Source organism: Microtus pennsylvanicus, chromosome 13 (genome assembly GCF_037038515.1).
Source record: "Microtus pennsylvanicus isolate mMicPen1 chromosome 13, mMicPen1.hap1, whole genome shotgun sequence".
Taxonomy (NCBI): domain Eukaryota; kingdom Metazoa; phylum Chordata; class Mammalia; order Rodentia; family Cricetidae; genus Microtus; species Microtus pennsylvanicus.
In genome coordinates, this window is record NC_134591.1 from 56,775,912 (window position 1) to 56,793,061 (window position 17,150).

Consider the following 17,150-nt stretch of genomic DNA (forward strand, 5'->3'; position numbering starts at 1 on the left):
ACAGAGAATAGAGGGGAGTACTAGGGAAGCTCCAGCATGACAGGGCAGCTTGGATGGAAGGGCAAGGAGAAGCAGAAAGATGGCTCAGCGGTTAAGAGCACTAACACTGGCCGCTCTTCCAGAGGACTCAGGTTCAATCCCTAGCACCTACAGGCAGCCCACAGCTGTCTCTAACTCCAGCTCCAGAGAATCTGACTCTCTCACACAGACATCCACGCAGGCAAAACCCCAATGCACATTTAAAAAAATATTTAAAAAATCTCAGCATAGGAAGGGAGAGGCCCAAGTGTGAGTTCCTGTGGCAGCTGCAGGAGGATGGCATTGGTGACTACATGCTTCTTCCAGGCCACCATAGCAAGGTGCTACACAATGCATGCTTATCATCCATCATACAGACCTGGGCTGAAAGGTCAAGGTCAAGGTATTGCTTCCTTCTGCAGGCTGAGGGGAGCATTCCTGGGTTTGACCATGGCCATCTTCTGCTTCTCTGCATCTGGTCCATACCAGCCCAGCCTCATTTAAACTTAATTGTTTCTTCAAAAATGCCATCTACAAATACAGTCATGTTCAGTTATTGGGGTTAGGATTTCCACACAGGATTTTGAGGGGGGAATTACACAACTCCCAACAATGACCTTAATTTTAGGGATGCAGAAGTCACGAGAAGGATGGGGGAGTGTAGGGAGGGTTATCACTAGCAGGGCGAGACCTCAGGAAGATGCAGCATATGAAATGGGCTCTGGGCAGGGAGCCTTATCTGATTTAGTCAGTGTGTACAAGACACCTACTAGTGGCCAGCACTGGAAGCTGAGATCTAATTGCTTACTGCACAGCAATTATAAAAAGAATGAGGCATGATTCAAGGCACTGGATTCGGGAGGCTGTGTTGTCTAGTTTCTGCCCCCCCTGAGGGGGGGTCTTCCCAGGGGAAACCGAGCTCATCACCCTTGTTAAGTAGGGGCTGACCTTTGCATTTCTGCAGACTGCATCTCCCTCCTGACCTCACCCCCGCTGCACTGCCCACCAGTGCATACTCCTTCGCCAGTTAAGCTGAAGTCATGAGGCAACAGAGAAATCAGAAACCGTTTGGGGTCACAGTTGAACTCAAGATGCCTACAGCACGATAAGTGTGGGCAGGGGAAATATTTTGACTGGCAGCTTTATTTAAGAAAAACCTATCCCAGCACTCGGGAGGCAGAGGCAGGCGGATCTCTGTGAGTTCGAGACCAGCCTGGTCTACAGAGCTAGTTCCAGGACAGGCTCCAAAACCACAGAGAAACCCTGTCTCGAAAAACCAAAAAAAAAAAAAAAAAAAACAAACCTAGCTGGGCCGTGGTGGCATACGCCTTTAATCTCAGTACTTGGGAGGCAGAGGCAGGAGGATCTCTGTGAGTTGGAGGCCAGTCTGGTTTACAAGAGCTAGTTTCAGGACAGGCACCAAAACCTACAGAGAAACCGTCTCGAAAATAAAAAAAAAACCCTAATAAAGGGGGCTAGAGAGATGGCTCAGTGGTTACGAGCATTGGCTGCTCTTCCAGACAACCTGGGTGATTCCCAGCACCCACATGGTGGCTCACAACTGTCTATAACTCCAGCTCTAGAGAATTCAACACCCTCACACAGACACACATGCAGGCAAACACCAATGCACACAATGCACATAAAATAAATAAATCTTTTTTTTTTTTAAAGAAAAACCTAGAGACCAGACCAAGCTTGCTCCTGGATTGTGAATATCCTCCCCAACCCCCAGGTGGGTCTTGTAATCCACAGTTTGAATTCTCTGCAGTCAGGATGAGGTTTGCCCAAACGACCTTTGCAGTTCATTTGGGGTGTGTCCATAGTGAGTCTATGCCTCCATTCTGACGGGTCTTGGCATTACAATGTCACACGAGGAATTGTAGGCATTGAGCGTGGGCTGCACACATTTGATAAGATAGTGCAGGGGTTGACCCCCCGGCCTTCAACCCTCACATTCTGGAATTATAGGTGGGTACCGCCACGCCTAGTAAATTGTTTTACTTACTTATATTCCTTGAGTGTGTGTTACACTGACTTTTAGGTGAACAACCATCACAGTGTGTGAAAAGGTGGGCAGACTTAGAAGGTGGACACTGTGACAGAAATTTGCTTTGTTTTTCACTGGGGAACACCCTGAAGCTGGAAGACCTGTGTGGAATAGGATTCCCTACTTATTCAAGATGGGCCTTTAATTACCTTGAGAGGACATTTGCTTCTGGTTTTCAAAGAACAATGCTTTGATGCCCTCTCTCACTAATGAACTACTTCACAGGGTGACCTAGTCTCAAGGCAAGACATGCAGATCTGTCCAGCAAGGGGCTCCTCAAAATCCCAGGGCCTCCGAGGAGTCAGAGGAACCTTCTCTTTATTAGTTCTCTGGGGTCTTGAGGGAGGACACCACGGTGCACCTGCCCTTTCACCCCGAGCAGCTCTGGTACAAACTATCCAGAGGGAGGAAGTAGGTCAGGGGAAAATGTCACCTCTGGGGCTGCTTTGAACTAGAAAGCCATGTCTCACCTCTGATCTACGGGTCTAGGCTGCCATGCCTTGTTTCTGGAGGCTAGCAGTCTTTGTGGTATCTTCCTATTTTTAAAAATATGTCATTCAAGGGACTGGAGAGATGACTTAGGAATTAAGAGCACTGGTTGCTCTCCCAAAGGACCAGGATTCAATTTCCAGCACCCACACGGTGGCTCACAACTGTCTGTAATCCCGGTCTCATGGGATCTGAGGGCACTGCACACATGTGGTGCACAGACATATAACATAGGCAAAGCACTCATATGCATAAAAATAAAATCAGAAAAGCAAAAATTACTGCTAAACTAAGCCAACACCGAGGATGCAATTTGTTTCACATCATCCAGCCGTTTTTTGAAACACTGTGATGGGGGAACTGTCTTCCTTAGGAGGAGGACTAGTGTGGCTGAAACACCTACTGTGTACTCTGCATTTTGTTCAACTGAGTCTATTCTGCCAGGGCTGGAAATGGAGGCCACCACAGGAGAGCTGGCTCTGGCCAGTGTGGGATTCCACTCAATCCCTGAGGGTAGGCTCAACACTGAGAGATGGAAGGGCCAGCTGGAAGCCTCAGGTGTGGTTAATCTAGGCTGTTACTTCTCTCTTCCAAATTCTACCACTGACCAGAGGCGGCTTCTCTTATAAAGTACACACCCAGCAAGCCCAGCGATGACTCCGGTTCTTTCCCAGAGTCCTCTGCCACCAGCATCCATGCAGCATCGCTGTGGAGAGCTGGAGGAAGGCAGAGCTCTGCTTGAGCCCAGGACCATGGAGTGAGCAAGAAGAATGACAATGGGTGCCCTGTCCCTCTTGGCCAAGCCCCACACTGGTTTACTGTGCTGTCTTTCAGCTCATACTCCTTAGCTCCTGAGACACAGAGGGGGGAACACAGCTGGCCTGAGCTACCACAGCCCTGGATCTTGGAGTCCCTTTTGGAGGTCAGTGCTTTTTGCCCATAGGAAAGGTTTCCACACTCCTGAGAAGGCAGCTGTCCAGGGCTGCCCACTCCAGGAGCCGCAGCTCCCAAACCACCCGAGTGAGTGCGGCACAGCTGGAGACAACAGTCAGGCTGAGGACTGATTTAAAAACCAAAGCAAACCAACGTTTATTGAAAAAATCAGCTAAAATGCCACTGCTCAGAAACAACATGTATGAGAGCCCCAGCAGTAGAAAAGAAAACTTGAAACACCTCCGCCTATAGACGGCTGAAATAGCAACAGACTAACAGAGAGCACTGTGTACCTGCACTGGCAAGGAGCACAAGACCGCTGCTCTGCATGGTCTGCCCCACCCTGGGCACAAGTCATACAGGCCCTCTGGTAAGCGCTCCAAGACAATGCTCCAAGCAGTCTACAGACTTGGTGGGACCATGAACCACAGACGGCTCAGCCACTCTGCACCAGACACACGGAGCTGTCAAACCAACACATGGCCTTTGATAAACAGAGATAGACAGAAAGCACCACTCCATGGTCAGCAGGTGAAACCCGACATCCAGCACCCCATAGGAAGAGGGGAAGAGGACAGATGTGCGTGTTCTGCCACCACAGTCCCGCTGCCACCTGTGCTGCTCTGGCGTCTTCTCATTTGCCGGTCCGTATGCTGCTGCAGATCTGGGCAAGGCGGGTCTAAAGAGGAGAGAGGTATTTCAAGACGTGCCTCACATGCCAGTCCAGTCAGCTCTTAGTCTACCCAAGCAAGGATTGCTTTTAAAGACTGATTTATTTTTCTGTGTGTGAATGTGTCTAGTGTCTACAGAGGCCAGCAGAGAGCACTAGATCCCCAGGAACTGGAGTTGCAGGTGGCTGTGAACTGCAATGTTTGCTGGGAGGCAACTTGGGCCCTTTGCAGGAGCGAGCGCTCCTCATCACTGAGCCGGCCCTCCAGCTTCCCAGGCCTAGATCTGAGTGACTCTTCCTTCTGTTCTTTATTTGTACTGTAAACGAATCAGAGACTAATGGGAGACTCATTTCTTAAGAGAGACAGTGAAGAACACTGATGCTGGGGAATGGCTGTCACAGGCGTCTATGACACCTTAGTACTTATTTAGGATCTTAGCTCATTCTTGTTCCATTCCTGATGTACACAAGATGGGCCTCCAGCAGACATGCCTGCACTCCAAGCTCCCGCCCACAGCCAACCATGGCTGACTGGGCTGTAGGCGGGCTAGTCCTCTGAGAATTTAAACCAAGACAGAAAATGGAACAGTGTCGACAGTGGAACAATCAAGAGAGCTGGGTTGTGCTCTGCCAAGTCCCACAGAGGCCAGTGTCAAGGGCAAGCTCCTCCACATGCAGACAAACCCAGGACTCACCGAGAGCTTCTTAATGTTCCCTAGGGCCTCTGGATTCAGCTGAGCAATATCAACCCTTTGCAAGTCACTGGCCAATAACCGCAAGCTCTGTACGGAGGGAGAAAGGGTCAGATGGCATATTCTAGACTGGAAGCTCTACCAGCAGCCAGGGTACTCAAGGTCCCCTTAATATTCTGCATGTGGTGACAGAAGACAGCTCGGATGGAGAGATGACAGTGTAGGTGGGTGGTACCAGTGTGTTAAAGACTCAGGGACTATGGCACAGTTAATGCTATCAGCGGACCACTGGCTGGGTTACACAACTACAATGCCACACAGATCAAATCTGCAGTCAGTTGCCCTCCCCTCATGCAGGCTGGCAACCGCTCCCTGCAGCACTGAGAAGCCGGGCCAGCCTGTTTCATGATGTCTCCAGACCCCTGCTGTGCCTTCTTCTGTGCCCTCTCTAATAGCCCTTACTGTCCACACCATAGACGGCAGCATTCCATACCCACTGCACCACTGAGGTGCTTCTCAAGGGTAGCAGAAGACAGCTGAGGGACAGATGGAACCCAGGGCTGGGCACGGGTCCTCCCAGCTGGGCCCTGCCCCTGGAAGAGAGCACCAGGTTCTGAGTGCTGAGGCGGTGTGGTGACTAGGACCCACCCACTGAGGGGAGTCTTCAGGGAAACAACTAGGGAAAGACGCTTCGCTGTGCAGCATGCTGGGGCCTGGCTTCCCAGGGCGCTACTTACTGCACCACCCCCCACAGGCACGGTGAGGGAGATCTCTTTGCTGTCAGCGAGAGGGCTGCCGTTGATGGAGATGTTGTAAATCTGCTCCCTGGCTGCTGGAGTGCGCAGGCCTGGGGTCTTGAAAACCCTAAAAGTTGAAAAACTCTGTGAATGTGGCTTGGCAGACTGAATAATGACAGCCTCACAAGCTCTTCCAACCCCATCTGGTCTCAGGCTGTAGTTTCTAAGAAGGCAAATTCTAAATTTAGGGAAAACATTTCTCAAGCTGTAATGACTAAACACAGCTGGAGAAAGGAGGCTGCAATTATCAAACATACATCCAGCAAAAGTCAACTTGTACCCATGCAAACTAAAAGCCAAAGCTCCGTACGGGTGCCCATCACCCACCCATCCACAGAACCAGAACCACACTGGTTCCTGTGCTTCTAGGGGTAGCTAAGTGCTTCCAGCCCAAGGCACTCTCCAAGGTCAAAGGATGGTGATTCCAGGACATCACACTAATCCCTAAGACCATCCTCCTCTACCCAGAACTCTGATATATATTTCTTCTTCCAAAATGACGTTAAATAGATGTTACTGGAAACAGTGGAGTAGGAATTAAAATGGAAAGTTGGCAGGCGGTGGTGGCACACGCCTTTAATCCCAGCAGAAGCAGGCAGATCTCTATGAGTTCAACGTCAGTCTGGTCTACAGAGCTAGTTCCAGGACAGACAGGGCTACACAGAAACCTTGCCTTGAACAATCAAAATTAATAAAAAAGTGAAAAGTCTTCCTTGTTCTATTCCCTGAGGTTACTGCTCTGCTCCCTTATTTCTGTCTACATGACAGCAGCAGGAGCACGCAGTACACACAAGCAGCCTGGAACACGCTCTGACCGTCAGCATCCTCCCTAAGAGCTGGGATTAGCAGCGCCTGCTACCATCCCTACCATCCTACCACCTCTTGGCCTTCACAGTAACTTTCCAAGAATACAGGGATAAGCAACTACTCAGCTTCCAAAACCATCCGACCAGAGTCAGAAGGCTAAAAGCACAGGCCTTCTAGTTAAGACAGACCAGTGCTCGCTCCCCCTCATCAGGGTCAGGGGAGGGGCCGCTGGTGGGAAGTTCAGCCCAAAGATTCAGGAGCATCACTTATACGCCAGGGCTGCTCTCGGTACTCACCTGGAATCAAACCTAGGTGTTATGCCTGGAGTTGGTTTCACCAAAGATGGCTCCAGCCTGCTCATAGCTGGCGTCACAAAATCATGGCTTAACCTGCAGGGAAGAAACAGCCATGGGGGGTGGTGTCAAGTCAAGGTGCAAGGATGGCAGCAGCCACAGAGGCAAGTGGTCATGTCAGATGCTGCCCCGCACCCACCACGCTATGGGACCCTCTGAGTTGCCTGGGAGGGGAGCACTATTCCTATCTATTTACAGCCACAGAAGCTCATCATAGTAAAGAACTTCCACAAGACCACACAGAGAGGTGCAGACAGACTGAATCCAACAGCCTGTGGCAGCATGGGACTTCCCAGCCGGATGGAAGAGCCTGTGGACCATGAAAGTAACTCGTTCTCTCTGGGCAGTTGGCTAATGTCTTTGCCAGGACATGGCCTGCCCTCCTTTAGAGACAGGCAGTACAGGGCCCAATCCCTTAAGTTCTTTCCCCCTTCCCCACAAAGGGTTTACAGTGGAGTCTGCAAGATCTGTTTGAGCCCATGGAGATTCTTAACTAAGCAGGACCAGGAGGGTATATCAAGAAACTAATTTTGGGGTTGGGTAGGCAATTCTATGGTTAAGAGCACTTCCTGCTGTTCAGAGGACCCAAATTCCCAGTGCCCACATCAGGTAGCTCCAGCTGCTATCCCCTCATTCCCCAGAGTCCTCTCTGTGTCTACTTCTGCCACACTAAATGGAGTTCTCCAACAAAAACAACCAGCACATCTGTCTCGGGAATCATCACCTTTTGCTCCTGCTCCTCCTTTGTGTGGACTGGGTTCTCTTCTTGGATGGAGGACATCTTTTGACCTGAAGGGACAATCAAACAAACCTGAAGTCACACAGAGTCTTGCAAAGGAGAGAAGAAAGATAAAAACAGAGGGGAAGGAGAACTGGCTTTTGAAAGGAAAACTCCACATAGGAAGAACCATTGCAGTTGAGCACAGAGGCACAATGCTGGGAATCCCAGCACCGAAGGCTGAGGCAGAAGGGCAGTGAGTTCAAGGCCAACCTGGGCTACACAGTAAGACTGTCTCAAAACCCAGACTAAATTCACAAGGGCCACTGTAGAGAATTCAGTAATTACAATATGCACAATTTAAGGACTTTGAAATAGAAGATGTGGGCTAAGATTAAAGGGAAATCTTGTATGTATACACACACACACACACTCAGACATGAGTGTACATGTGAAGGTGAGATGGATGCTGGGTGTTTTCCTCTAATGCTCCTCCCCTTATTGTTTGAGAAAGGCTCGCTCATTGAACCTGGAGCTCACCAATTGGCTGGTCAGGTGGGCTTACTCCCATTACTTTCCTTAAAGTACCATTATGGCCATTACTCAGGGCACCTCATATGCCCAATCCAGGGACTCCTCTGTGTCCTCACCTTCTAGAGTCCTGGGAGTGCCTGACATAGAGTCCCATTCTCTCCATGGCCTCTCATACCTGACCCCGCTATCTCTCTTCCTGGCTATCCGTGGGAGTTTTCCCCTCTAGTGCACATCAGCAGCCTTCCCGCCTGGATGATCCCGGGTCTAAAGACCCAGGAGTCACAGTGTCTCTGCCTCATCTCTCAAGCAGGCTGGGCTCTAGGCTGAGATCCCACCTAGCCTTGACAGCCTGAAAACTACTTAACTCAGCAGGGCAGGCAGTTGACGGTGCTCCTGAGAACCTTAACCAGCGGCTCTGCCTTCTCAAGGCTCCTCCAGTCACTGGACAGCGGTCTAGTCTAGAAAGCATTTACCACCTCTGGCTTCTTAGGCCAACCAAGCTCACTTTTTCTTTATCAACTCACCCTAGAATCATCCCCACTTTTTTGTTAATAGGCATTTACTTCAGGCTGTCCTGACTATGTCCCTTCCTTCCTTTTCCCTCTTCCATTTATTCTGAATCGTTTTGAAATGTTGACAGCTCTTACTATTGCCTAACTGACAGAATGGAAACTCAAGCTTGGTATATTGGGGCACTCATTATCTGGTCTCTTCCTGATCCACAAACTTTACACTTGTATCTCCAGTGATGAGCTCTCTGACATGTCAAGTGCAGTCTTCCAGTTGTAAACTCTGCCAGAGTAACAATGTATTCCACATTAAAAAAAAAATTAATCTGTACAGGTGTTGTGCCTGAATGTATGCATGTGTGCTACAAGCGTGCCAGAAGATGTCAGCTCCCTTGAAATTGGAGTTACACACAGAAGTGCGCCACGACCCGTATTAGGGCCCTCTGCAAGAGCAGCCAAACCATCCCTCCAGCCTGTCCCACATCCTTCTGCACTGTGTGATCCCTGTCAGCTTACTCTTGCAGACCGAAGATTCCTATGGCTTTCTTCTTCTTCTTCTTCCACTATCACTTCATCCACCTGGATCGCCTTCCGCTCTGTAACAAATAGTTTTAGGGTTACTTCTGCCAGAACCTGTCTGGCTCAGGGGATTCCATAGCTCTGCCTTCCACGTAAGAGCCCCTTAAGTATGAGACTTTGCTATTTCCACTGGAATCATCCATTTTAAACATCCCTAGTGCCAGGTGGTGGCGGTGCACGCCTTTAATCCCAGCACTTGGGAGGCAGAGGCAGGCGGATCTCCGTGAATTCAAACCAGCCTGGTCTATAGAGTGAGTTCCAGGACAGCTAGGGCTGTTACACAGAGAAACCTTGTCTCCAAAAACAAAAAAACAAACATCCCTGTACTTCTTGTTCTAAGATAATTACAAATACCAATGTAATAACTAGTAGCTTTTGTTTTTATGGGGAGGCGGGTTGTGTTTTTGCGACAGGGTTTCTCTGTAGCCTTGGCTGTCCTGGAACTCACTCTGTAGAGCAGGTTGGCCTCGAACTCACAGAGATCCATCTGCCTCTGTGCCCTGAGTGCTGGGATTAAAGGCGTGTGCTGCCACCGCCTGGCTATAACTAGTAGTTTTTATAACTTGTGTTTCCTACTGTCCAGTTGGCCACCTGTTCATTCATTTCACAAATAACAACTACAGGCACAATTCTAGGGTTCAAGGACACAGAAGCAACAATCCTCCACACCATTCCTATAGAGTGCGTGTTCCACGAGGGCTTGGGAATGCACTCACACCAGGCATGCCGGCACATGCCTCTAATTCGAGCACTGAGGTAAGAGGCCAGCCAGTTCCAGGCCCTTTTGTGGTCCGCAAAGGCTCAGACCACCAAAGGTCTTAGGAGATGATCAGTGGATAACGGGCTTGCCATGCACATGTGAGGAAGGGAGTTTAGACACCCAGAACCCAGGGAAAAGGCCACCTGAAACCCCAGCCCTCTGGGGTGGAGACCGAGCATGTGGCAAGCTGGCCAGCTAGACTCACTGAAGAGGCAAGCTCCAAGTTCACTAAAGTGACAAACACCCAATGTCAGCCTCTGCCTCCACACATTCACACACATACCATAAACATATACAAATAAAATTATACAAAAGAAAAGTACTCACTTTTGACAGATTTCAAAGGTGTCTTAATAGCTTCAGCTGTTAACTTGTTTATTTCTGTGATGTCTACATCAGTCTGTGACAAAGAGCCAGAAACAATCAATTAAGGTACAAACTAATTATAAACCTACCACACAACTCAAGACCCAAGCCAAGACCTTGCCAAAAACTTGCTTTTGGCTATGTGTTCTTTCCTTGTTCTGTTTTCTTGTCTCTTGAGGAATGACAGGGTTAATTTATTGTTTCTGATTAGGATTAGGGTTATTTACAGGAAGTTTATAGATTTGGTTGTGTTCATATGTATGTATGTATGTTTATGTGTGTGCGCACATACATACACTTTTTCAGTTTTACTTGCATATTGGTGGTGTTGGTTTGTTTAAGACAGGGTCTTCCTACAGCCAAGAGACTGGGTTCATAGTGAGTCCTTCCTTCAGGGGACACTAAAGTCCCGTGAAGCATGACTGACACGGGATGGATAGACTGGTAGGGAGCGCGGAAGTCATCAGGAGAATTCTGAGGTTGTCTATGCTCAGCAGGAAACAGTTCTCTAACAGATTAGTGATGTCTAGAATTCCTGTCAAATTTCTACCATCTCTAGTAACGGCTGGCAGACTCTGAACTCACTACTAGTGGCAGACCATGGACACAGTGCAAGAGTTACCACTGCAGGCCTGACTGTGAGGTTGGACCTTGCTGGCTTCTGAGAACAAGGAATTTAGGATTCTTCATTCCTGCTAACAATAGCTCTCTGTGCTTAAACTTAGAGCGCCTAAATATAGTTTACATGTTATTACCTGCATTTCTCTGCTAGGCAGAGGATGCCCAAATGACTAGCTCTTGTAAAAATCTATATGGAGCCTTGAGTGACCGTTTCTGCTTAGAAAACAATTCACCTACATTGAATTTAGCTCGTTCTGTATCTCCACTGGAAAGGGACTCCTGGTCACTTATACCTGGCTTCCTCTGGTTTGGTTTTGTTAAGTTGGGGTCACTCTATGTAGCCCCGACTTTCCTAGAACTCAATATGTAGGCCAGGCCAGCCCTTATCTCCAGAGATCCACCTACTTCTGCGTCCTGAGTGCTTGGGTTAAAAGCGTGTGCCACCATGCCTGCTTGGCTCCTCGTGAACCTTGACATTTGTATATTTTACCCTGCTCATTCTGCTTGGTGTTCTTGTGATAAGTCATTGTCACAAGTCTTCTTAGGGAATCACCAAATCTGTAACTGCAGTGTTTGAAATGCTGAAGCAGGAGGATCAACATGTTCAAAGTAAGCCTGGACACATAGTGGTTTTGAGAGCCCCAATAAACCTAGCTAGGAACTTTGGGGCCAAACTATCATTTCTCCCCTGGATTTCAAATCAAAGCTAAATCGGAATTCCTTCAATTTGGTGTGGTAGTGTTGGATCTCCCACACTGCAGTAGAAGGTTTATTTGCAGCTCTGCGCATCTGACTAATTTAAAATGAGAGAGACATATTAGCTAATGAGCACAATTCAGCTGGAATGTTTTGAAACATTAAATCTGGGTCTCTGCAGGGGCTAAGTAAGATGAGTCATGGGACTTATTATAACAAGAGAACGTGGACTAAGGCTGCTGTACGGCTTCTGGCTCGATTCGCTTGTCTCCACCCTTCTATAGCACATATCCCCGAACACTTCAACAACCGGCTCCTTTATCTTTAACTTCTGAAGCTAATGGACACCCGCTACTCAGTGGAGACTGAACCCTTTAGTCACTGTATCCTTTCAGTCCAAGATTACAATTTTGATGAACTCATACAAACTATGATAAACTTTCTTACGAGAACACAGTCAAGTGTGTGTACGTACTGCTTATATATGATTTTATCATGCCTAGAGACTCTGTGAAGGCCAGTGCTGGACTAGTTCCCAACTCTGTCCAATAGAACTTTCTGGAAGGACAGAAACATTCTACTGCTGTGCTGTCAACATGGTGGCTAAGAGTAACCTGGCTGCTGGCCATCAGATGTGGCTGGTGTCTGAAGAAGAAAATCACTTTTGGTAGGAGAAGATAAGGAAAGGGCTGTGCCTGGAAGTGACTGAATCTTCAACAGTGTGGCCTGAAAACAATCTGTTTCCCGGTCTCCTAGGCTAGGGCACAGCATAATACATTTTTTTCCCGGAGAAAGGATTTTTCTGTGTAGTCCTGGCTGTCCTGGAACTTGCTTTGTAGACCAGGCTGGCTTCGAAGTCAGAGATTCCCCTGTCACTGCCTCTCAAATACTGGGATTGAGGACGCGCATCACCACACTCAGCTGAGTCTAAAAGAGTTAAAGAAACTTAAGATCTAATGCTCTCCACTTCCCCTACAAACTTCAAGGTAAAGGACCACAAGGAAGCTGTCAAAATGGACCAGATTCCTCTGATGATTTAGGATTGACAAATCCATCCTCACTGCTTGTGTAACAGGAGAATCTTTGCTCTCCTTGGGATGTTTTCTCAGCCCCTCACAGTTTGCATCACCTTTCCTTCCAACGATCCCTATTTTTAAGTCCTTACTCTAAGCCATACCCTCCCCACTGCCCACAAACTCCATGTTAATCTGTTTATCCATATGTTTATAAACTAATCTGTTAACAGTTTATTTCATAAACTAACATTATTCATCTTTCAGAAGGAAAAGAAAAACACAAACTTTCCTACCAGATGTCATAGCAAGGTGTTGGGGACAGGCCATGACTCCTATGCCCTTCTGCTGTGCCCCCCCCCCCCCCCCCCGTAGCTCTCAAACCCTGAGTGAGCTGGGCGATGGTGGTGCAGGTGGAGGCAGAGGCAGAGGCAGGCGGATCTCTGTGAGTTTGAGACCAGCCTGGTCTACAAGAGCTAGTTCCAGGACAGGCTCCAAAGCCACAGAGAAACCCTGTCTCGAAAAAAAAAAAAAAACCCTGAGTGAGGATGTACGGAGGTAGAAAGGTATGACTGACCGACTGTTTGCCATTGGCCATCAGCTGACTTTTAGCCCTTCCTTCCACAGGAGGAGCTCTGAGCTCCAATCTGAGGCAAACAGAACCCCACTCAGTGCTATCTGAGGATTTTCTGTATATCACTTCATTGACATAAACTCGGGAAGGTTGAACGGTGCTTGTGACTAGCAAAGGAATCTCACCATTGTAACCACGGGGCTGCACAGCTTAAAAGGCCAAATATTCCGATATAACAGTCTTATTTCTGTAGCTTTATGACATTTTAAGGGGTCAGGGAGAAGGGACTGGAGAGGTCGGCAAGAGGATCACAAGTCCTAGGCCAGTCTGGGTGAGACTGTTTCAGGAAATCAAAATGCAAAGAAAATGGAATAGTATTCACATATAATGTAAACAAGTGCTATATATTTCAAACTCTCTCTAAACAAATCAAAACACTTAACACCAGGTAAATATTATATAGACAGTTGCTATGCTGTGGACTTAGAGTGAGTATGTACATATTCTGTGTGGATGCAATCTATTTTTTTTTTTAATATTTCTGACCCATGGTTGGTTGCAACCCAAGATGAGGAAGTCAAAGATGCAGGGGGCAAGGGTGGCACACACAGCACACTCATTTTTAAGGAATGATATCTATTTGGACTTCACGTATGCAGTATCTTGGCACAACTATATTTTTTCAGTTGACACAAACGATGTCCTGAGGAAACCTTTTCTACAGTACACATCCAGTAGCTGGATTCTTATGACAGGTTAAACTTACAAACTAACCAACTCAAAAACAAAATGGTTCACTTACTGTTGCTGCCTCCTCCAGGGCCTGTTTGTTTCCTCCAAGGGCTTGAAAAAGAACATCATATTTAGTTACTATTAGGTCTGAAGGATGAATTGTCTTTCCCAGTACTACCCATTATCTTTCTCAAACTGATGCTGATGGGTGAAGCCTTGGGGCTAGCACTGCCTTTCACAATCTTTCTTCCAGTTTGACCCTCACTGCTGTAGTTCTCCATCTGTGTCCTCAGAGTTCCTGTTGTCCCCAAATGTGCAGCTGTCCCCACGACCCAGTGCTTTGATACAAAGCCCTTCTTCTGCTCAGTACTTCTCTGTACCCTACAAATTTCTACTCATTCTTTAAAGCTCAGCTCAAATGCCGCACTCAAACCGTTCATGTTTCTACTATAATAGACTGCTTCAAAGTGTAAACACACGCGTATACAGCACAGCAAGCTACTCAAAAGCTACTAAAGCTATTTAGTTGTCTACTCCTGCCTGAACTGGATTCCAGAGATGATATCCTTTGGTCCTGGTAAGAACCTGGCATAGTAAATGTCAGACTAAAAAGATCTTTGTTAGATCCAGATGTAGAATGAGAACTTAGGTTAGCTCCTCTTATTAGAAATCCTCCTGGCCTGGCCGGGCGGTGGTGGCGCACGCCTTTAATCCCAGCACTCGGGAGGCAGAGGCAGGAGGATCTCTGTGAGTTCGAGGCCAGCCTGGTCTACAAGAGCTAGTTCCAGGAACCAAAAGCTATGGAGAAACCCTGTCTCGAAAAAGAAAAAAAAAAGAAAGAAAGAAAAAGAAATCCTTCCGAATCCTTCCTATGTATAAAGTGAAGATCTTGGGCCTTATAAACAGAATGTGCCAGGGGTCCAAACAGACTCTGCCTCTAAATATGTGAGCCTGAGTAAAGTCTCTCTCTGTATCCTAACCTTATCATGCTAAAACTAGTCTACTGTCTGGCATGGTGGCACACGCCTTGAACACCAGAACTCGGAGTCAGAGGCAGGTAGATCAAGTGTGTTCAAGGCCACTTTGGTCTATCTAAGAGAGGTCCGTGACAGCCAGGGCCACAAAGGGACCCTGTCTCAAAAACAAAACCCAAACTGGTTTACTATTATTAATTTGCACTTACTGGTTACTACTCCCATCTTTTTTGTAGTATTTAAAATTCTAATTCTATATAATCCCCCCCCCCCCCAGGTTTCTGTGTAGCCCTGGCTGTCCCGGAGCTCACTCTGTAGACCAGGCATATGCCACCATCACCTAGCTCGAATTTTTAAAAGACCCTTCTCCACTACCTATAAGCTTCTAGTGTGGAGACAGTGTCTGCTTTATTCCTTACTGCATCTTTAGTACCCAGTATAGTGACTAATATTTAACTTTGTAGAAATGAATGAGCATGTGGGTTAATATGGCATATCAGAAGAATCACGGCTCCTGTGAGTAAAAAAAAAAAAACCACGCACTTCCACCCAGGAAGAAAGAGACACACTGGCAGCTATCAGTGGTGAGGAAAAGGGAGCGAGTGACAGCCACCTAATGGATGAGAGGGAACATCGCCTCCACGTAGCACAGAAGTCTAACAGTGGTGGGAATGGGGTGAGATTTTTCTCTGGTCAGAAAAACACCCCTGTCTTTGCAGTTCACAAGTGACTTGCTCATTTTTAAACTGGCGATTTCCATACGAAAGAGCTGTTTGAGGATACCGTCCTAATTGAGCTTTGACAAAACTGAATCATTTTTTTCACAATTTATTCATTCATCTTCAAAAGTCTGAGTATACACAAGTATTTCCTGATGTGTGAAAATTATGTGAAATTGACATTCCGTGTGCCCAGAAATAAAATTCATCATGACTCCTTTGGAACTATAACGGAAATCCAGTTCCAGAAATCTACAATATTTGTTACCTGGCCTATTAAGAGAAAAGGTTTGCCCACCCATGGGCTGGATGACAGTCCTGGGTGAGACTGAGCAATAGGGTGGATTTAGATCACAACCCCCCCTCCCCTAAATATGGGTGTGTCTCCCCAACCCTCTCCTTGGACAGAGAGAGAGAGAGAGAGAGAGAGAGAGAGAGAGAGAGAGAGAGAGAGATATCCTCTGTAAGGTCTAGTGCCCCTTGTCCTTGCCTATTGGCAGGTAGGCTAGCTTAGACTAGGCCAGTGTGCAATACCCTCCCTCAACCCCTGAGAGCCTCCGGACTTGAAGGCGCTGTCTCTTCTCTCCCTTAAGGCCCCCATCATCCCTACCTACCTCTGACATATGTCTGCTAATGCTTTCCCACTCGGCTGGGAACGTGAGGCGCGCTATCCTAATAAGAATGCTCATCTGAGGGGTACTTCAAGTCAGCTCCCTTTCTAGGGCCCTGCCATTCGATTATACGTCATGACAGCCGGCAATTTCCCACGGGTGGTTATGGTAGGCTTCATTAAGAACGAGTCGCTGCAGAAGGCTTTCAAGAGAAGCACTAGTCGGCCACCGGGAAGATGCTAGCTGCTCTTACCAAAGTAATCAAGCCAGTTCATCTCGCGCAGAGCCTTGGGGAGCCGAAGGATCTCGATGTTGTATAGGTTTTCCACCTCCTTGAGGAGGTTCTGTCTGTCGGACTCGATCTGCTTGGTTCGAACTAGCACTGCAAAGAGGTCAAAGCCGACGGATTCCCGTTGTCAACAAGAGGGCAAAGCCGTCGCCACCGCGCCCCAACCCGCCAGAAATTCGCGAGGGCCGCGAATCCGCTCCTTACCCTCGCGATCGAAGTCCTTCAGGAAGGAGGCGAGCTTGCGGCTCCGCAGCGCGTTGGTCTTGGAGCGGCGGCTGCAGCCCTTCCTGGGAGCCATGGCGCCGGGGTGAGGGCTGCGTCGAGGGAAGGACCGAGCAGCCGGGTTCGGCGGCTGAGACGGGGAAAGGAGACGTGCGCGGAGCGGCGGGAGTTCAGTCGTTGGAGGCTGGGAACCCAGAAGTCTGCGGACGCGTACCTGCGGGACCCGAAACACAGACGCAGGAAACCTCGCAGCTCCTCCGCTAACCGCCACCCAATTTAAACTCAACGAATACAGGACGGCCAATAACAAGTCACCGTCTTGGAACGCTTCTCACAACGCCCAATCACAACAAAGCTCCTTCTCCGTCCCTCCACCAATTCTCATAGCGGACTTCAATGCCCAGAAGTCATTGCGGCCTACGCC

At 48.1% G+C, this 17,150-nt stretch overlaps 1 protein-coding gene across 1 annotated transcript; it reads right to left on the reverse strand.

Annotated features, from left to right (window-relative positions):
• Nucleotides 1–3,621: 3,621 nt before the first annotated feature.
• Cdca8 (cell division cycle associated 8) lies at nucleotides 3,622–17,007 on the reverse strand. The gene is made up of 10 exons (XM_075946704.1): nucleotides 16,709–17,007; nucleotides 16,469–16,597; nucleotides 13,982–14,022; nucleotides 10,237–10,309; nucleotides 9,087–9,166; nucleotides 7,534–7,598; nucleotides 6,753–6,845; nucleotides 5,590–5,716; nucleotides 4,856–4,942; nucleotides 3,622–4,169 (listed from the first exon to the last, which is right to left on the reverse strand). Exons 1-10 carry the CDS (start codon nucleotides 16,800–16,802, stop codon nucleotides 4,125–4,127), a joined length of 834 nt encoding a protein of 277 aa, XP_075802819.1. The 5' UTR covers nucleotides 16,803–17,007; the 3' UTR covers nucleotides 3,622–4,124.
• Nucleotides 17,008–17,150: the final 143 nt, after the last annotated feature.

What these genes read in the sequence shown, in the direction of transcription:
- Cdca8 (XM_075946704.1), bottom strand. Translation starts at nt 16,802, where the DNA reads ATGGCTCCCAGGAAGGGCTGCAGCCGCCGCTCCAAGACCAACGCGCTG. An exon ending in GAAGGACTTCGATCGCGAGG is followed by an intron (nt 16,598 to 16,708) that starts GTAAGGAGCGGA and finishes ACCTCTTTGCAG; the next exon opens with TGCTAGTTCGAACCAAGCAG. An exon ending in AGGAGGAGCAGGAGCAAAAG is followed by an intron (nt 6,846 to 7,533) that starts GTGATGATTCCC and finishes TCTTCCCTGCAG; the next exon opens with GTTAAGCCATGATTTTGTGA.